Below are 21,002 nucleotides of genomic sequence, written 5' to 3' on the forward strand. Positions count from 1 at the left end.
AAAAAAGACTAGGAAAAAAGGAGACAATTAGGAATAGTCTGAGAGTTGATTAGGATTTGAATTAGGAAAATGACAGAAAAGAAAGGAAGGCATGAATTGAAAATAAATAAGAATAGTTCATAGAACACTTTCAATTCAATAAACATTAATAAAACACTTACTATGTATCAGCCACTGTACTAATTACTGGGGATACAAAAAGAGGCACTTTCTTTATAGCAATAAGTAGAGTAAAGGGATTATTATCCCCGTTTTACAGAAGGAAAAAACTGAGGCCCAGAGGGATCAAATGATTACCAATAGAGTCAAAACAAGAACCTTAGTTATTTTAACTTTAAGTCAAGGCATTATACACCACCCCACACTGAGTCCAAGAGTACCAGGCAACTCATTGGATGCTAGAGATGAGAAAGGAGTCAGAGGTGATTATGAGGTGTCATTGAGTGGCAGAATGGTGACACCATTAATCCAAGATAAGGAGGAAGAGTGGATGGGTAGGGGGAGATACTGAATTCAGTTTTATTCATTGAACATGAGCTGATAGCAGGAGACTAGGCGAAGAATGCTCAAATGGAAATACTTAACCGGCAGGTGAGGATATAGGTGGCACCAGAGAAAGAATCCCTGTAAGAAAGAACCTAGAGTAACAAAATGGCTCCATCCTGATTTCTCATTGTTTGTCTTTACAGGGTGAGTGTTCAAGCTCAACTGGACTCTTCATCCCTCCATGGTCTCATCCTGTCCTCTCCCTCCTTTGGGGGTCACTCCATTCTTCAATCATGTTCCCTTCTCTTCTCAGCCTGTCAAAAATCTTTCTGACTTGAAGGTCCATTTCCATTAACTCTTGACTTCATGAAGTTATCTCTGATTCCTCCTTCCCCACCCATTAAAGTGATCTCTCCTTTCTCAAACCTTCTTATTGGGAATAATTATTCATTTTCTTCATTGCTCATTTCATATTTCACATACTTGTATATATATGTTTACACACACACACACACAGACACAGAAGAATTTGTTATTTTTTATTGGTTCCTTGCCTATAGTGGGTGCTTAATAAATGTTTTTTTTTTAATTAGAGAGAGAAAGAAAGATTTTGCCCATAGCAGGTACTAAATAAATGTGTAATTAATGGAATTAGAGAGAGAGATTTTGCCCAAGGTAGATGTTTAATAAATGTTTATTTTATGGAATTGGAGAAAGTTTTTGGAGTTGCTTCCAAGGAAGAAAAAGGCTAAAGAAGTGACCATGGGTTTAGGGTTTTAATCTCACTAAAATTCTGATCTGCAGGACTGAATTCTTAATATGCAAGACTGTATAAGAATGAAACAACATTCTTATGGTGGACATGCCTTTGTATGGTTATTTCTGTCTGTTTTCTTCCAAGTCTCTGATTGACAGCTGTGATAAAGTTGACTGACAAATCCCTTCTTTCTTCTCTTCAGCCTTGTCTCAGACCAGATACGATACCTCCAGCAGGGTCCTGGCCAGTCCTTATCCTTCTCAGAGAACTACCAGACCCTGCCCAAGAACACCCGACATTCCTCGGGCAGTTCCCCACCTCCACTCCGCAACTTACCCAGTGATTATAAATATGCCCAGGACCGAGCCAGTCACCTGAAGATGTCCAATGAGGAGCGCCGGGCACACCGAGATGGCACCGTCTGGCAGCTATATGAATGGCAACAAAGGCAGCAGTTCAAGCATGGGAATCCCACGGCTCCCATCTATGCAGGCTCCCCAGAGTTTGCCGACCAGGGTCGCAGCAAAAGCATGTTGGAGGTGCCTCGATCCATCTCTGTACCACCCTCTCCATCAGACATCCCTCCCCTAGGCCCACCCCGACTCTTTCCAACACGGAGGCCACACACGCCAGCTGATCGGGTCACTGTGAAACCACTGGAGCAGAGACAGAGTGTGGACATTTCCCTAGGGGGGTCACCCAGGAAGGTCCGGGGCCACACTCTTAAGGTGAGAGCAGGGAAACCTCTACAGAGCCTGCAGCCCCTCTCTTATCCCTTTTGATTTATGCAGTCCTCTGGCTGAGGGTAAACTGGAAATTGAAAGCATTGACCCTTGTGGACTAAGGGTTTGAGCCACTGAAAAAAAAAGAGTGTCTATCATAGTATTGTGATTACTTAGCTTTGAACAAGTTAATAACTTCTCCAAGCCCCAGTTTCATTATCTATAAAACAGGGATGATTTGTATTTGTTTTGTTTCTACTTTTTTGTATTAGAAACATCATATAGTTCTCTCTTCTTGCCAAATGGAAGTTTCTTGAGGGTAGGGATTGTTTTTGGTTTTGTATCTCCAGTATCTAACCCACTTCCTGACTGCATGGTAGGCTTTTCAAAAATGTTTGTTGACTTAATGATAATTTTTGCCTATTTCGTGGACTTGTAAGGATGAAATAAAATCATGTGTGGTATCAATTAGCAAACATTTATGAAGTACCAACTGGGAGCTAAATGTTGGAGATAAAAATAAAGGCAAAAGATAGCCCTGATCTCAAGGTGTATGAGGGACTGATTGAGGAAACAGCATGCAAACAAATCTAGACAGGTTAATTGGAGATGATAGCAGGGAACTAGGGAGATTCTTTTTCTTTTTGCAAGGCAAGTGGGGTTAAGTGACTTGCCCAAGGCCACACAGCTAGGTAATTATTAAGTGTCTGAGACTAGATTTGAACCCAGGTACTCCTGACTCCAGGGCCAGTGCTTTATCCACTGCACCACCTAGCTGCCCCAACTAGGGAGATTCTTAAGAAAGGCAGTTATTTAAAAAAATGATTGTTGAAAACTATCCTTGCATATAATTGGAAAAATAAGTATATTAATAATTTTTTAAAAGCAAAGAAAGGCAATTATTGTTAGTAATATTAACAACCTGCTCCACAGATCTGCTGTTTCACTGGCTTAGTTGCTCCCTTCACCAATATGGATTGAAGCCCCCCCCCCCCCCATGACTTTTTAAATGATTTCTCTGGTTGAATGTTTCATCCTCCCGCAACCCATCTGGTGATGACCTTCTTTGTACTGAATCAGACTGGTTTTCAGAAAGCAGATGTGCAGTCTACCCCCAGACCCATATTAAAATCTTTCTAACTCAGTAAGCCCTTCTAGTGCTTGCATTTCACTGATATTATCCTTAGAACCTCTATCCTCAAGGAGGTATTTTTCAGAAGATTGGATACTTTGTGTGAACATCATGGCTCTTTATTTTGTAATTTGGTTATTTCATTTTTTTTGATGAAGCTCCACTAGAAGTGGTTCTGGGACAAGTTGCAGTCCTGATGTTATTTAATGTTCTATGTTCCACCAAACAGATGAATAAAAAGAACTGCTTTTTGTAGAGGCTTATGATTATTTTTAATCATGACCCTATCTTAGGGTTGTCCTTCTAGAGGGCTGTCATATATCTTACTATTTCATTTCTGCAGCATATGCAGCCCTGTAAAGTATATATATGATGATGATTATCTTTAATTTCTAGATGAAGGTAATGTGACCCAGAGAGGGGAAGTCAGTTTTCCAAAGGTAGACAACAAACTAACAACTGAGGCAAGAGTAGATAGGCATTGTGGTACAACAGAGTGCTGGACTTGGAGCTAGATGAAAGTCTTGGGGTCAAATCCTTCCTATAACCTTGATAAGCTGGATGAATCTGGGAAAGTCATTAAATATCTCTGACCCTTACTTTCCTCATATAAAGTGAGGAGATTGGATTGAATAACCCCTTCCAATCCTAATCTTTCTTCCTGAGAATCCATATCTCCCAATTCCTAATCTAGTACTGCTTTGTTTTGCCCCCGCCCAACACGGTGACATTACATTTTTCCTATAGCTAGGGTTGCTCTCTGTGTGATTTCCCCATCTTCCCTTCTACAGAATTCCTCCCATGTGGATAGACGCTCTATGCCATCCATGGGGTATATGACCCACACTGTTAGTGCTCCCAGTTTACATGGAAAGTCGGTGAGTAGTTATATATGGGGCTGAGCTGGTTGGGGAGTGGGGAATGCCAGTGGAAACCTATGTTGTTGGTGGGGTGAGTGAAGGGGAAATTGCAAAATTGAACTGATTTCTCTTCCCAGGGCAGATTCTTAAGAGCTTGTGGTATTTTTTGGTCACAAACTTTTCTTCCTTTGACTCTAACTCAAATTACCATTAACTGTGGACTCTCTGGCCATGTGCACTGGCTGGTGGTTTTGAGCCTCACATTGGGCTTCAGGCAACCTCTTTATCTGCTCTTGCACTCTTCTGGGCTAAATGTTAGAATTAATGAGTAATTGCTTAATGGCATCCAGTGCCATGCTTCTCTGGTACTGCGGTGGAGAGCGTGATTATGGTGATCCTTGCTGCATGCAGTGGCTAATTTCCTCTTTACAATGTGTCTACATACCCGCAGCCTGAAGAGTTAACATTACTTCTCATTCGATTAAGGAGACATCAGGCTAAGTTGGCTAGTGTTCGAAATTACACAATCGCCCAATTACTGCAACATGAGCCAACAATTCCCACCTACCAGGTCAGCTGCTGATGGGCCCCACCTAATCCATGCATTATCTTGTGGGGATCCACCCGGGAGCTGGGAAGTGCCATGCTTGGAGCAATATGCCTTCTTCTGCCAGCCTTCTTGATTTGCTTTGCTTTCTTTCCAGCTTGTCCTCCATACCCCTATAATGTCATAGAGCGCTAGCTATCCTGCTTCCCAGTGGTCCTGGCAAGGGACAGCCACAAGGGAAGGGGGCTGCATGTGGAGCTAAGGGAGCTGGGGGCTGCTTCTCCTGAGTGAATGGAATGGCTAGCATTCTGGAGCCTTGTCAATGTGGGGACATCCTCGAGTCTCCAAGGGCTGATGTTGCCACCAGTGCCCCAGAGCTCTTGGAGGAAAGCCCAGCTGGGCAGATTATGAGGCACTGGTGCCACACAGACTAATAATCCATGGGCTTGGCTAGTGAGGGGTGGCTTGTTTCCCTTCCCATGGCTTGAATTGCTTGTAGAGGCTCCTCAGGTGGCATTTTAGTATATAGCTCATCAACCTGTGCCCAGGCTGGAAAACAATCAGTTGTAAGAGGTGGTGGTCATTCTCTGAATTCTCAGAGTGGACTAGAGCTCTTTAAAGTATCTCTCAATTCTCAAGGTCATAGATTCAAAGCTGCAGAGCTGGGAGGACCCTCAAGGTTCCCCCCCCATTTTATAAATGAGGAAATTCGGTTCTGCCATTTTCCCCAAGGTCACAAAGAGTCTGAACCTGAATCCTCTGACTTCAGAGACCATGTTCTGTCCATGTGATCTGGATGAGATAGAATTATAGAAGTCTGAAGTGGCAAGGGCCTGGTTTTGCCCTTTGACCACTGAGGTATCGGAGTACCAGAGAAGAAGGAAGTCATCTGCTTAGGGTTACACAGTGAGTGATGACAGAATTAGGTCTCCTGATGAGGATGGAGACCATTTAACTGCCTCATCTTTCCTTTCTTTTATGATAAGAATCATTTGCTTTTGGAAGATAACTAGTGAAATATGGTTTAGGGGAATGTATGTAAATTTTTAAATAAGGGCTAAATTTGGATGTTGTTTTTTGTTTTGTTTTAAGCCAAAGAGAAGCATCTCTTTTGTCTCCTTCGGGGTTTTTGTTGTTGGGGTTTTTTGGTGGAACAGTGTGGTCATCCCTTACCAAAAGGTTAGCTCTTCAAGTGACTAGTGGAGAACCCTATTTCTGGGAAGAAGACAATAATTAGGGCCAGAGTTAATGTCGAAGAATGACATCTTAGGGATCCTGAGTTTGAACAGGACAAAGACTTGTTAGCCAGAGTGTTGTTCCTCTTGTTCCCTGGGTTGAGGACATGGACCTCCAAAAACCCTCTCTTCTTCCTTCATACCCTTGATCTATGGCCCTAAACAGTTTCTGAGCTTCGCCCCCAAGACCTTATGTGTTTTAGGAGGGTTTTGGTCCTCCAAAGGACAGCTGACATGGATCTGGTTCACCCATAGCTTCCTCCTCAGCTATGCTTTGCTCACCCAGACAATGTTTCTGGCTGCAGAGAATGTAGAAGCTGAGATTCCTAGTAACTTCTCTCATGTCCTTACCCACCCTTGCTGTGCCTGCCGGGAGATGACTGTTTTTCCCAGTTATCAGAAATCAGAGTACCTTTTTTTTCAGTTCAGAGGATGATGGTTCTTCCTGTTCCTGATAATTCTATCAGTGAGTGAGACTGACTTTTGCAGATGCCACTAGGTTTTATTTGAAGCCCCAGGAGATAAGCCTGGTGGGAGCAGATTTCCTGGGTTTAGCCATTGACACATAACCCAGGCTTAGTGCTGAGCAGCACAATGGGCATTGAATAAGGGACTTCTTGAAGCTTTGGAGGAGTGATTATTTTACAAGCCTGGACCTGGTCAAGGGCCTGGGGGAGTTGGGGGGTAGTTAGCCCACTCTCTTCTTTTCAGATAAGAATATGTTCAAACCATCAAGTAGCTCATTTTCTATTATGCTTCCACTCAAAAATTTGTGAATAACAGTAACTGTCATAGTGCTGTAGTAGGTAGAGGATTGTCCTTGGAGTCAGGACAAGCCAGGGTCAAGTCCTGCATCTGACTCATATTGACCATTTGATCAGGGGTAAGGCATTTAACCTGTCCCTGCCTCTAGCAGCTATATAAGGTTTTAACTTACAGAGGAGTTTTCCATAAGCACCTATTAAATTTTTGTATTGAGAGCTCTTGACAGCAATGAAATCACAGGTATGAACCCCACCCCACCCCCCACCCCTGCCATTTCAGGTAGTGTTAGTAATTGTGGTGGTAGTTGTGGTGGTGGTGGTGGTGGTAGTGGTTATAGTGGTCATAGGACAAGAAGATGAAGAGAAATTAGAGTTTATATAATGCTCTTTACAAGTATTACCTCTTTTGATCATCATGACAATCTTGGCGATATCATTATCCCCATTTTACAGATGAGGTAACCAAGGCAGACAGAGGTTAAGTGACTTGCCCAGGCTGAATTTGAACTTAGGTATTTCTGACAATAGTTTCACTGCTCAATTCACTGAGCCACCTAGTTGTCTCTAGCAGTGCCTAATATACTAATATAAAAGTGAAATCTATCTATCCATCTACCTAGGGGATGGGGTGGGAGAAAGAATAGGGGTAGGAATAGGGAGACAGATTGGAAGAGAGGAAGAGCCCACTTTTAAGAGTTTACAGTCTACTTGAAGGAATACATAATCACAGAAAAAAAAAAGAGAAGATCCTAGAATCAGAGATCTAGTGAACTCAGAGGACATCTAGCCCAACCCCTTCATTTTATAGATAAGGAAACTGAGCTTCCTGCAACTGAGATTCAAATGATTTATCCAAGGTCACATAGGTTCTTTAAGTGGCAGAGATGGGATTTTAATCTAAGTTCTCTGACTCCATAACCTTTGATATTTCCACTGAACTATGCTTATTTAGGTTTGAGGATAACCATTGGGGTTATCAGTCAGAAGTTATTGGAACAGTAATTTGAGCTGAACCTTGAAAAGATCCGGGGGTTCCAAGAGGTAGAGCTGAGGAGAGAAAACCTAGGTAGTAGCACCAAGGTAGCAGGAAAAGGAATGGTTCATACTCAGAACAGGGAGTACAGACTTGTTAGGAGCACAGAGCTCTAGAAAAGGAGCCATGTGTGATCAGTCTGGGAAAATAGATTGGAACTAGATTGTGAAAGGCTTTAAATGCCAGATTGAAGAATTTGTATTTTAGCCTAAAGCAATGGAAAGCCACTGAAATTCAGTCAAAGGCATAACAGTGTCAATCCTGTGTTATAGGAAAATCCATCTGGAAACTATCTGAAAGATGCTTTGGTAAAGTGAAGGACTGGATACAGGAAGATCAATTAGGAGCTATTACAACAGCCCTGGAGAGAAGTGCTAAGGACCCAGATTAAGTTGTTTGTAGTGTGAATGGAGAGAAGGGTTCAGATAAGAGAGGTGTGGAGAAAGTAGAATTGTAAAGCCTTGGTAACAGATTAGATATGGGGAATGTGAAGAGTCATGGATGACTTCCAGATTACAAATCTGAAAGAAGCCCAGGGGATTCTAGACATGAATTCAGATCCAGGGAACAAGGATTGAATTAGGTTGGAGGAAACGGGTCATAAAATAAGCAGATAGGGGAGTATTCATAGAGTAGGGGTCAGGTCAGGATCTGTAGTTGAGGTAGGGTAAAGAAAGCAGGACAATCCAGCCTTCACTATTCTGTCTTCCAAGACATCTCATCTCTTTCAGGAATGAGGGTTCAAATGGCATTGCTGTCACCAGAACTGCTGTGACAGAGCCACAATAAGGGAAAGTCAGGGAGACTTCCATTTATCTACAAAGGGTGACCATAGGAGGAAGGGGAGGGAGGCAAGATTAGGGTAGCTCTTTTCCCTACCCCTTCCATTTAGGCACCTTTGGGATTCAGGATTGTAAATAGGAGTTGGCTTCCAGAACTTTAAAATTTGCAGAGCCCTTTAACAGATATTATCTCATTCAAGCCTCACTATCACCCTGGAGCTATGATTTTCCCTCATTTTACAAATGGGGAAAGCTAGGTAAAAGTCAAGCACAGTGACTTGCCTATGGTTACATAGCTAGTAAGTGTCAGAAGAGGGATCTGAAACCCAATCTTGCTGAATCCAAGTCAGCCACACTCTCTGCTTATGTCCCAAGTTCATTGATGGATTTTGTCAGAATGAAGAGCCAGATGCAGACTCTTCCTCTGAAACAGCTCTCCAGATCTAGCCCAGGGTAATCAACAGTTATAGAATTTGGTTGTAGGGTGAGCTTCTTCTGGGTGTCAGCATCACATCCTGTTGTGATCTGAGAATGAGTAAATGAGATATGACAGTCCCCCCAGTCCCTCATGGACATCTCCCATTGGATCATGTCTCTAGCGCTTTGCTGCAGGAGAAACATGAGCTGCTTCTGTTGTGTTGGATTTCTCTCATTTCTTTGTGAAAATGTGCAATGTGGCCGAATCATCCAAGAAGCCTTGACCTGTTGCTGCTGCTGCTGCTACCGCTGCTGCTACTTGTCAGAGGATGTGAGGAGATCCTTGGTGTATAACTTTTTTTTTTCTCTTGCTTCCTTAAAGGCTGATGATACCTACCTTCAACTGAAGAAAGACTTGGAGTATCTAGACCTAAAGGTGAGCAGATTCAGAACCTACTTCACTCAATCCCCTCCTTGTTATCCTTTTCTATGACTTCTCAGCCTACAGGCTGTCAGTCCCAGTGGTTTGAAGGCTAAGAGAAAGATAAATTGAATGTTTTTGTATTTATCTCTCCTTTTTATTTGGAAGCAACATGGAAGAGTTAAAAAAATGGAAAGATATGGCTCTTATTCTTCCGAACCATGGGCCAATCACTTAACATCTTTGAGACTCAGTTTGCTTATCTGTTAAATGGCACTTGCAATTTTTTTCACTGTGTAATAAATACAACTGATTTAAGGAAATGCTATTTTTATATAATTTTATTTATTTAAGGCAATTGGGGTTAAGTGACTTGCCCAAGGTCACACAGATAGGCAATTATTAGGTGTCTGAGGCCAGATTTGAGCTCAGGTCCTCCTGACTCCAGGGCCAGTACTGTACCACTGCTCTATCTTAGCCACCCTGGAAATAGTATTTCTATGCCATGCTATTTTCAGCCTTTCTTAGCAATTTTTGTTAAAGAGTAAACTCTTTAACCAGAGTCCTTGGTTTTATCAAACAGTAGATTAACACTGTTTCTTTTTTTCCCTAATTTCTTTCACTAATCCATCATGCTGTTTCTTAGCCAGTACCAATCATATACAATATATGCAAAAAACCCTGTGCAAATAATATATATATACACACACATGATAAATGGGAAGTAATCTCTCGTAATCACTGTGGTTTGTGTAACATCTTCCTAAGAATCCCCAACCCTCCCACAAATTTTCTTGTGAAAGTAATTTGCATTTTTTCTGTTTTGTTAGTGAGGTTGATACTGGTCATTAAGGAAATATCAATGGGAACAATATAAACACCTCTAGTAAGAATAGGATTTTTTAGGGGCGGCTAGGTGGCACAGTGGAAAGAGCACTGGCCCTGGAGTCAGGAGTACCTGGGTTCAAATCCAGCCTCAGACACTTAATAATTACCTAGCTGTGTGGCCTTGGGCAAGCCCCCTTAACCCCATTTGCCTTGCAAAAAAAAGCAAAAAAGAAAAGAAAAGAATAGGATTTTTTCCACCTCCATTCCCTAAAATCTTTCTATTGTTCAGATGGCAGTCACTGAAGAGTGGTTAGAATCTTAGTATAACCTGTGATCATTTGCTAGCCTCCCCTCTGCCACTCACCTCCTAGTAATCATCCGCTGCTCTGCCTACCCTTTATCTTTTCTGAAGGAGGGAGGTCAGGGAGTCAGCAATTATTTACTGCTAGATAATAATTATAGTAATAGCATTAATCTCTTACATTGTAGTTTCTGAACTTTAACAGAAACCTCTGCCTTTAAAAAAACTCTCCCTTTTTCATAAGATAATCTATGTAATTTCCTTAGTGTGTAATTAATTAAAATACAATTAAATATTAATACAGGTTTTATAACAAATCTTAAACATATAATAAAGATAAAGCAGCATATGTTTCCTGAAAAACATTTTGTTTATAGTTTTAACAAAATAATAATCATAATAGCATGATTAATAAGAAAGATGAGCTTGGTTTTTAGCAGTTTCTCAAAATTTAGTGCCATTAATAATATTCTCATTGTATCTTTCATTAAAATATTCTTGTAGGGGCGGCTAGGTGGTGTAGTGGATAAAGCACCGGCCTTGGAGTCAGGAGTATCTGGGTTCAAATCCGGTCTCAGACACTTAATAATTACCTAGCTGTGTGGCCTTGGGCAAGCCACTTTAACCCCATTTGCCTTGCAAAAAAACCTAAAAAAAAATATTCTTGTAACTGAGAATGATCTCAAAAGATAAAATGTCAGTCTTAACTGGGTAGATCCAATTAGACTGGAAGTCCCCCAAAAGGATGTGACATATTAATTTAATCTTCAATGCATGCTACCTGTCCATGGTGCTGATGACCTCCCCAAAAGATTCAGGGTCCTGCTGAAAGCCTCAGTTGATGACAAACCAACCTACTGAAGCCTTCAGTGGTTACATTTCATGGAACCTAAAACAGCTGTTTACTGAAATAGTTAACCCTCATATTTTCATTGGGTTTGTAGCATTTCTTGCTTTTCTTTTCAGCTGTAACAGACCATAGAGGGTATTTTCACTGTTACTTCTTATTCCCAGGGACATTTTTCTAGCATTCTCCTTGAGGGGTTGGGAAGAAAGAATTTTTCCAAGCCTTCCAGCCCATTTCTTGGAGAAAGCTCATTGGAAGTTTCTTGAGTGTTTGTCCTGCATTTTTATGAATTCATTGTTCAAATTATCAATGCAGTATTTCATCAGTTCAATGCAAGGGAAATTTTTAAAAACAACAATAGCAAAACCCTTATACCTAGGATAGTCAGGACTGTCTGCCCCATGAGGGCATCAAATGTTTCCTTTGCTTGGAAGGAAGAAGACTGCCTATGGGTCTGTGGCCAAAAGAATTTATCCTTTTCATTAATCAACCTGTAAGCATTTGTTGTTGATTGACAGTTGCCAGGCTCTATGCTAGATCCCAGATTTATAAAAATAAGAATGAAACATTCTTTCTCTTAAGGAGAGCTTATGTTCTGTTGGAAGAGACAACATAAATCTATCAATTAACAAGTTTTATTAAGTGTTCAATATAGTTCCTGTCCCAGGTATTTGAGATACTAAAAAAATAAAATGAAATAGCCCCTGCCCTCAAAGAATTTGCATTATGTGGGAGACACAATCAATCAGTGAGCATTTATTAAGTGCCTATTGTATGTTAGGTACTGTAATAGGCATGACTATAATCCCTGTCTCTTGGGGAAATTGAGACTGGAGAATTACCTAGACTAAAGCCCCATTGTGTTTCTGTACTAAGGCTGACACCAGTATAGTAAGGTGCCAGAAATAAACCAACATAAATTATAAAATAAATTTAATTTTAAAAAATGTGTTAGTGAATGGTATAGGCATTATATTTTAACTCAGCATAAGAAAAGATATTCTTACAATTAGAGTAGTATAGGCTATTTCAGAAAATAGTGTGTTTCCATCTCTGGAAGTCTTCAAGTGAAAACTAGATAATAATTTGGGGATGTTTTCAGGGGGATTCCTATTCAGATGTGAGTCAGAATAAATGATTTCTGAGGTTGTTGTATCTCAAGTATAAAAACACCTATATAATATATAGATAACTCCTATCTGCGTCAATTGCTATTATTATTTTTGTTGTTACCTTCTGAAATTCTGTAATTCTATGAAACTAGAGTCAAGAGAGGGTCCAGTGAGTAATGGCCTTAGGTTGCCCAGGCACTTTACTGTCCAACACTTGGCTTTCCCAACAGGTCATTAAATGGTGTTGTTCACAGCAACACCAGAATGAAAAGCAGGGGAATATCAACTTGCGAGGTACTTTCTTTGAAGAAGCTTAGCCTGGAGTTTCATCATCCTTGAGAACTTGACTTTTTGCTGCAAAAATGGTCTGCCTACTTATGCTTTGGACAGACCCTAGGGTTTGGGAATTCACTGTTTGCAGGATAGCTGGGTAACTGTAACTAGGCTTTATTTGCATTAATAAATGACTTGCTCCATGGGAATGGTGAATAAGAACTGGATTTCCTGGAAATTGTCTTTGTCTCTAGGAAATTTCCTTCAGTAGAAAGTTGCTACATCAGTGTAGAACTCTACCTGGTCCTATAACTAGTTGATGCGTTTGATAAGAATTCTGGTCTGGGAGTTGGAAAGATATGAGTCTCAAATCCTGTTCTTTTCCTCTGAACAAGTCATTTAATGTCTCTTAACAAAAGTGTTCTCATCTGTAAAAACAAGGATGTTGGCTTCAAAGATATCTAAGGTACCTTCCAGTTCAAAATCTAGGGTCCTGTGGTCTTGAGAAATGAAGTAGTGAAGGAAAAGCTTTGATTTGAGTTAGGAGTTGTGTTCAAATCTCACATCTACTACTTGCCATCTGTTATTGGGTACGATATTCTCTTGATTCTGCTTACTTCACTTTGTATTTGTTCATGTAAATCCAAGATTTTCTGAAATTCTCCTGTTCTTCATTTCTTCCAGCACAATAGTGAAATAAATGGTTTCCAAGGTTGTTATATTTCAAGTGCTATCTAAAATATAGAATACACACATTTAGATACCATGTCCATTGCTATTATTTTTGCTGATGTTGTTACCTTCTGAAATTCAATGATTCTATGAATTCTGTGAAACTACAACCAAAAGGCAAAGCCTTTTCTCTGAGCTCCATAAGGGATTTAGATCATCTAAATCTTTTGACCCTCAGCAAGTTGAATTTGAAATCTGGTGCTAGTTTATTGAGATGTGGTTGGACTCTTTCTTCCAGCATAGGGCAGGTTTAGAGTAATAAAATCACATTTCTGTCATCAGCCTTATCCAGTGGCCAGGAGGGAAAGTTGTCAGACATCTTAGACACATGCTACTCTTTTGTACTGGATCTAGTCCTTAAAGGAAGTCTTTTTTCCTGGTCAGTCAGTCTGATGAGCAGACCTCACTTGACTGGGTTGGCTTCAGATTTCTTAGTTGTTGCCTCAGCAGTTTAGAGAAGGAAAATCATTGTCTGAGAACTATTAGGTAGGATGGGGATGGGAAGGGGAAAAAATATAGGGGAGAGAAACTGAGTGCTTCAGGTCAAGGAAATACAGCAACGATTTCTCTGAGTCTTTGGAGTACTTTGAAGGTCAGCTCTCCATGCCCCAGGCACCTTCTCTGGGTTGGGAAATATTAGTATTATGGTCAGAATAGTAACAAGAGTAATTGTTCATGTTTTTTAAATATTTTGTTCTTAAAGCAATTTGTTCCCCTTAAACTCATGAAGCAGGTAATGAAAGTATTACTAGTAATCATAATCATCGTAATACATGTATATTATATTGATATAATACATCCCCTTGACCTAAAGCACTCAATTTTTTCCCCCTATTTCTTTTCCCCTTCCCATCCACCTCCCAATACTTTCAAAGACAGTGAATTTTCCTTCTCATGTTTGCTAAGGCAAAAATGGTGTGTCTACTCTCAGGGACTTGACCTTCAGCAGTCTCATTTCCTAACTTATCTTTTAATTTGCTTCCTTTGCAGATGACCCGAGATACTCTCAAGGATCGAAGTCTGAAGCCTGTGAAAGTAGCTGAGAGTGATATTGATGTGAGTCTCTCACCACCTTTTCCCCATCATCTTCCTTGCCCCGCTCCCCAAAGCTGAGTAGAAGTCTAAGAATGATCATTGCGAGGTCTGAAGGTCTGGTTTCATTCCTTCAAAGGTGTGTAATCCCCAGTCACACCTTAGCATGTAGTCTTAAGGAATTTCTGAAGCTATAAAAATTAGTCCCCTAATAACCAGACTTAGCTAGCCTACTGCTCCCAGCCACCAGTCACACACCATTTCCAGTGTGTCAAGTCTTACTGAGCCTTTGAAAGCTAAGACAAGGTTATTTCAGGGCTAGGATGAGGGCAAACTTGATGGGACAGTGGGTATCACATGCTAGCTTTTTATGTGATTTCATTTTATATCTAATTTTTCTTTGTTTATAGGTAAAACTGAGTATTCTATGTGAACAAGACAGGGTCCTGCAGGACTTAGAAGACAAAATAAGAGCCCTCAAGGAAAATAAAGTAAGAGTTTAAGATATATATGTGTGTGTGTGTGTATGTCTTTATATATAAATGTGTGTTTATATTATACATTATCTCTATATTTATATATTATATATACCTAATTTTTTTAAACAGTAAGAGGAAAGTGAACATTCTGTTGTTTTTGTCTTACTTTTCCTGAAACAAAAAATCTGCATTGGATCTCTTTAAAACATGTCGCAGCAGTCTCAAGGAGTGTTCTTCCTGAGAGATTTATTAATAACTTGTGGGAATTTAGAGTTTTCTCAAGTTTTCCTATGGGTTAGCCTGAAGTCCTGTCTAAGTCGATGATCTTAAGCTTGCCTGGAGTCCCCGCTCTTGGGGAGAGGTGAGACTCTCACCTGGAGAGTGTGAGACTTCTGTATCACTCGGGTACTGGTATACTGGAAACACCCAGAGATTATTCTTCACTGGCAGACCTTGGGAGAGCATTGGTAAGAAGAGATTGGAGGAAGACATCAGTGGAGTTAATTGTGTAACTCATAGTTTCTAATAAAAAGGCAAGTAGGTTTTTTTAAAAAAAGATTTAAATTTTTTTTATTTATTTAAGGCAATGGGGTTAAGTGACTTGCCCAAGGCCACACAGCTAGTTAATTATTGAGTGTATGAGACTGTATTTGAACTCAGGTACTCCTGACTCCAGGGCCAGTGCTCTATCCACTGTGCTACCTAGCTGCCCCCCAGGTAGGTTTTTTTTTTGAGACTAGGGGTGCAGTGGATGAGTATGGAACTTGGAATCAAGAGATCTGAGTTTGAATCTAGCCTCCCACAAATTCTTTACCTTCTTATAATCTTAGTTTCTCATTTGTAAAAAGGGGATGATAAAAGTACTTACCTCAAAGGGTTGTTATATCAAATGAGCTAGCATATGCAAAATGATTTAGAAATCTTAAAATTATATACAAAGGGCAGCTAGGTGGCGCAGTGGATAGAGCACCGATCCTGGAGTCAGGGGACCTGAGTTCAAATTCGGCCTCAGACATTTAATAATTGCCTAGCTGTTGTGACCTTGGGCAAGTCACTTAACACCATTGCCTTAAATAAATTAAAAAAAAATTTTAAGTGATATACAAATACTAGTTATCATCATCATCATTATCACTGTTACTACTACTACTACCATCACTACTACTACCTTCTAGAAGAAGATGCTAGGGGTGAACCTGTGAGTCTGTTATCTTGTTCCTTTCATCATGATAGTAGGACACTGTCATCTCTGTAGGCATTCATGCAGAAGTTGGCTAAACACTGTCAGAGGTGATGGAGAGCATGAGTTCTTTTTTTTTTTTTTAGTTTTTTTTTTTTTTTGCAAGGCAATGGGGTTAAGTGTCTTGCCCAAGGCCACACAGTTAAATAATTATTAAGTGTCTGAGGCCAGATTTGAACTCAGGTTTTCCTGACTCCAGGGCCGGTGCTCTATCCACTGCACCACCTAGCCACCCCTAGAGAGCATGAGTTCTTAACTGAAATCATTGGATAGAATTCAAGGGGATGGGGGTCTGTGAAATTGGATAAGAGAAAAAAATTGACTTTATTTTCACTAACCTGTAACTGAAATTTATAATTTCCTTCCATTGTGAATGTAGGCATCAAATATTATTCTGAGAATGGGTCCATGGACTTTGCCATAATGCACAAATAATCATGGACCATTATTGCATTGAAAGGTTATCCTGGAGGACTTTTACTACTTGAGTCTCTATAATAACCTGATTCTCCTTTGAACAGGACCAGTTGGAGTCAGTCCTGGAGGTCTTACACAGACAGATGGAACAATACAAAGACCAGCCCCAGCATTTGGAAAAGATTTCTTACCAACAAAGGCTACTGCAAGAGGACCTTGTTCACATACGAGCAGAGATATCCAAGCTTTCAACAGTATGTATGGGATGGAGGGAATATGGGGGAACAGAAACCAGAGAAAAAAGATCAAGAGCTGCTCACCCCCTCACACTTCCTATTATTTGAGAGGGGAACTGCTTTTCAAAAGTCACAAGGAGTAGAAGAATTCATCTAGGAGTGATGATGACACATCAGTTGTTGGTCTTCAATCTAGAATTCGAAAGTCCCAGGGAATTACTCTGTGTCTGCTTTAGAGGAGCTGGATCTAGGACTTGTGGCATTAATCCAATCATCTCTTTGTCTCATCAGCTCTCCTGTCATATTCTCTTCTTCCAAATCTATTCCTTGATCTTTCCTTGAAGATGTCCCAGAGACACTAATGGGACATTTAAAGCCTTGGTTGGGACCAGGGTATACAACACACCTGAGGATTTTGTGTTTCAGTACAGCACCTAGTTTTACATGTGCAAATAACTCATGGAATTCAACTGAATATATATTTATTAAGTATATGCTCTCTGCAAAGCACAGAACCAGGGAATGCAAATATTTCTTTTGTCTTTTAAAATTATTTTGAATTCAGTCCCTTTTGTCTATAACAAAGGATTGTGATATTTGGGGGTTGTGGGGGGTCACTGGAAAGTCTCCTACCACAAGGATTACAGTAATGTATAAGAAGGTAAAGACTATCCCTCCATTAGCTGGGAATTTCCAAATTCATTTGAATTAATGGCACCTCACTCCTCCTGAGGGAGGTTGATCTTTCTCTTTTCTTTACCTGACTAGGATACTATTCTATACTGGCACCCTATGTGGCACTGTGGAATGCCCAAAAGAAAGGGAGCCCAGACTCTATAGTCTACAAACTGGAGTTTCTTTATCCATTCATGATGTGTATGGAGGGATAGGTTTGGGGTGGTTGAGATATCATCTATGATTTTTGTGAAGCATGCATGACTCAGCTATTCCAAGCATTTAGTAGAGTAGTTGGAAAGGTAGGTAAACCCCTGTTTTCTCTCTCTCTCTCTCTCTCTCTCTCTCTCTCTCTCTCTCTCTCTCTCTCTCTCTGTTTCTTTCTTTCTCTCTGTCTCCCTCTGTCTGTTTGTCTCTGTTTCTCTCTGCCTCTCTCTCTCCCCATCTCTTGCCTCCACCCTGTCCCTGGTGCCTGGAATGTACTTCCTTCTCAAGATACCACAAAACCCTAAGTTTCCTTCAAAGCTGATGGAACCCACCCAGTCAGTCATGCCCTCCTTCCTACCCACCCCCATACCCTGAAATGACTTCATCTATTCTGGGTACAAGTTGTTTTCGCCTCCTTCTTCAGTGCAACAGAATTGTGTAATATACTTTTTATCTGTGTATCCTTAGTATCTGACAAAAGATCTGGTACATAGTTAGTACTTAAAAATTTTTTATGTAATGACTGAATCCAGGTGCAACAGAGCATCCCTCTGACCAGAGTTTCATCTGATAAAAACAGAAGCCTCCCTTAGCAGGTTCCCCTCCCTCTTTGGAAACAGGTCTAGTTGCAACCCATTGGTTCAGTTAGGCCCAGGGTGTGTCCTGACAACAGCTGACCACATTTCCTTTTGTCACCAGGAAATGGAAAATGCCTGGAATGAATACCTGAAGCTGGAAAATGATGTTAATCAGCTGAAACAAACTTTACAGAGGCAAAGTCGAAGATCCTTCTTTCTGCCTCAGGTGATCCACCAGCGAAGTCCGCTACCAGTTAATTATCCTCCCCCGAATAAACCTTTTCCTTCATAGTCTGCTTTCCTCTGAAAACCTCCCCTTTGACCATAGTCACTGTTCTGGGGCACCCAGGGTTCAGGAAGACATAGATGCACGTTTATCTCTCTCTCTCTCTCCCCCCGCCCCATCTATCACCACCTAGAGTCAAGAGGACCTAAATTCAAATCAGGCCTCAGACATTTACTAATTGTGTGATCTTGGGCAAGTCACTTAACCTCAGTTTCTTCAACTACAAAACTACAAAATGGGGATGATAATAACAGCAGTGTGGAATGAACCAAATGAGATGTTATTTGTAAAAAGTACTAAGTACATAGAAGATACTGCATAAATTATTATTCCTTTCCCTTTTATAGATGAAGAAACTGAGTCTGGGAAAGGTGCTAACATGCCCAGGTCCCACAGCTAGTAAAGTTTCTGAGGTCAAATTTGAACTCAGGTCTTCCTGATGCAGGTCTAGCTCTGTATCTATTGTGCCACTTGCATTTTCTTAAGGATATCTAAGTAGTATTGAAAAGTCAGATCTCATGGGGGAAAGTCAAGCCTTTTTTTTTCATCTTCAGGAGAGAGCTCAGATACAGAAGGATCTTTGGAGGATTGAAGATGTCACTGCTGGCCTGAGCACAAATAAAGCAAACTTCAAAATCTTAGTGGAATCCTTCAAGAATCCAGGTGGGAGGAAAGTGCCCCTTCTGACCTGCTGAGGAGCCGGTTTGGCTGAGCTGGCATGGGAGGCACGGGAGGGGAGGGGGGCCCAGGGTCCTCAGAGGTGTGGGATGACCACTAGCAAGCAATGGGGCATTGTACAGTAGTGAGTCATGAAGGTTGACATTTGGGAAGAAAAACCCTGCCCTTTATTTCTCAGTCTGTCTCTTTGTCCCTTAGAAAGAAAAACAGTGCCTTTGTTCCTTCACACGCCTGTGCCTTCAGTCCTCAAGTCTCTTAGCACTTCAGAGAGCAAGCGAGTCCCTCCAACTAGCCCTCCAAACAGCCCTCCGTGGACCAGCCCCGCCAAGACGCCCCTGGAGGTTCGCCTCTTTCCGCAGCTGCAGACATATGTGCCCTACAGAACCCATCCACTACAGCTGAGAAAAGTGACCTCTCCCGTCCAGTCCCCAACAAAGCTGACGCCAAAGGCTGTAAGTATGACTGACCAGGAGCTGACCCACCAGCTGGTCCTCCTTATCTAGGGCATCCATCCCTTCTCTAAAATAAGATGGTTGCCGTTTGTTAAACTGTTCCAAGTGATGTTGGACATGGCCATGTGGTTACCTACTTCCTTCCTGGTCAGTGCTTCAGGTAGTAAGAACAGGTCCGTTGTGTTAGGAAGCCAAGGGATGGTAACAGATTCCACTTCCCTGACTCTTTTGTCTGCCATCTTTACAGAAAGGAGAAAATAGGCCTTAATTGGCATAGGAGTAAATTGGTTCATCATAAAGACGGTCAGGGGAAGTGACCATTTGTAAATGCTGTGGTAAGCAACAAGACTTGGGCCATCATTGCACCTGAGGCTGGATTTGAACTCATGTCCTCCTAGATGCTCCCCTTTATTGCTTTTTTTTTAATCAAAAAGAAAAAAAATGGGGAAAAATTCAGTCAAAGTAACCTAATACATTTAAAAGATCTGATATTATATTCAGGGGTCCAATCCTTTTCTCTCCTCCCACCTCTGCAAAGGAGTGGAGCAGGTGTCTTCCTATAGCTCTTATTTGGGGCCAAGCTGGCTGTCAGTGAGCATTTATTAAGCACTTACTATATTCTGAGGACTGAGCTCTACTGTCTTATGTTTCACACCTTTGCTACTCAGCTGCTGGCCCCATTTACCCTCTCTGATTAAAACTATGGGGAAATGTGAGACATGGATCAGAAGTAGAAATTCCAGCTGACTGGGAGGCAATCAATGATAAATAGCCTCCTTCACTTAACAATCTAGGTGATGGGGTCAGAGATCTCCTCGATGAGCCTCTTTCCTCTGTTGAGAGAGTTCGCAACTTTTTCAGCACTTTCTCATTCCATGGAATTCTTTTCCATTGTCCTCCTATCACTCTTCCACAGAAAACCCACCAAATGTCCCATAACCCTTCCTCATATTTTGAGGAACCAATGGAGTACCAGTTGAGCTGGTCCTCACTTTCATTACAGGACTGATCCTTCTGCATTTCTGATTCTGTTTGTTAGAGAATCATGGGCTCATAAATAGCTAGAAAGAATCTCAAAGGCTTTCTTGTCTATCCCCTCTACCATCTAATAGAGAAACCTCAAAGAGGTTTAAGTAATTATCCCAAGATCACACAAGTATTAAGTGGAAGAATCAATATTAGAACCCAGGGCTTTTGACTCCAAATCCAGCCTATTTTTTGCCATTCCACACTTAATGATATCTCTTAGGACACTTCTCATGCCCAGGACATCCTTGGTAAGGTCTTCTAACCTACTTAATGATGTATATATATCTCTCTACTGCCCATTGAATCATCTGTGAAGTCATAGACAGTCATAAAAATGGCATGAAATAGTTATCTTTCATGTCCATGGGGATGATTCTGGCCTTCCTGACTACAGAGGTGCTCCTTCCACTCAGGACTGAACTCAACATGTAGTCAAGGTGAAGT

The 21,002-nt window shown here is 41.0% G+C and overlaps 1 protein-coding gene across 10 annotated transcripts in view; it reads left to right on the forward strand.

Annotated features, from left to right (window-relative positions):
* Positions 1 to 21,002, forward strand: part of PLEKHA7 (pleckstrin homology domain containing A7) — a 240,477-nt gene that overhangs the window by 197,294 nt on the left and 22,181 nt on the right. For 9 of the 10 annotated variants that reach the window (XM_074230191.1, XM_074230193.1, XM_074230192.1 and 6 more), the window contains 10 exons: positions 1,446 to 1,971; positions 3,889 to 3,975; positions 4,409 to 4,528; positions 9,118 to 9,171; positions 14,240 to 14,305; positions 14,692 to 14,772; positions 16,522 to 16,671; positions 18,235 to 18,339; positions 18,954 to 19,062; positions 19,276 to 19,529. In XM_074230191.1, the coding sequence (XP_074086292.1) occupies positions 1,446 to 1,971; positions 3,889 to 3,975; positions 4,409 to 4,528; positions 9,118 to 9,171; positions 14,240 to 14,305; positions 14,692 to 14,772; positions 16,522 to 16,671; positions 18,235 to 18,339; positions 18,954 to 19,062; positions 19,276 to 19,529 (1,552 nt within the window). The remainder of the gene's footprint in view (positions 1 to 1,445; positions 1,972 to 3,888; positions 3,976 to 4,408; positions 4,529 to 9,117; positions 9,172 to 14,239; positions 14,306 to 14,691; positions 14,773 to 16,521; positions 16,672 to 18,234; positions 18,340 to 18,953; positions 19,063 to 19,275; positions 19,530 to 21,002) is intronic. The other variant, XM_074230195.1, reaches the window with a different exon arrangement.

This window comes from Macrotis lagotis, chromosome 3 (assembly GCF_037893015.1).
Source record: "Macrotis lagotis isolate mMagLag1 chromosome 3, bilby.v1.9.chrom.fasta, whole genome shotgun sequence".
In the NCBI taxonomy this organism is placed as follows: domain Eukaryota; kingdom Metazoa; phylum Chordata; class Mammalia; order Peramelemorphia; family Peramelidae; genus Macrotis; species Macrotis lagotis.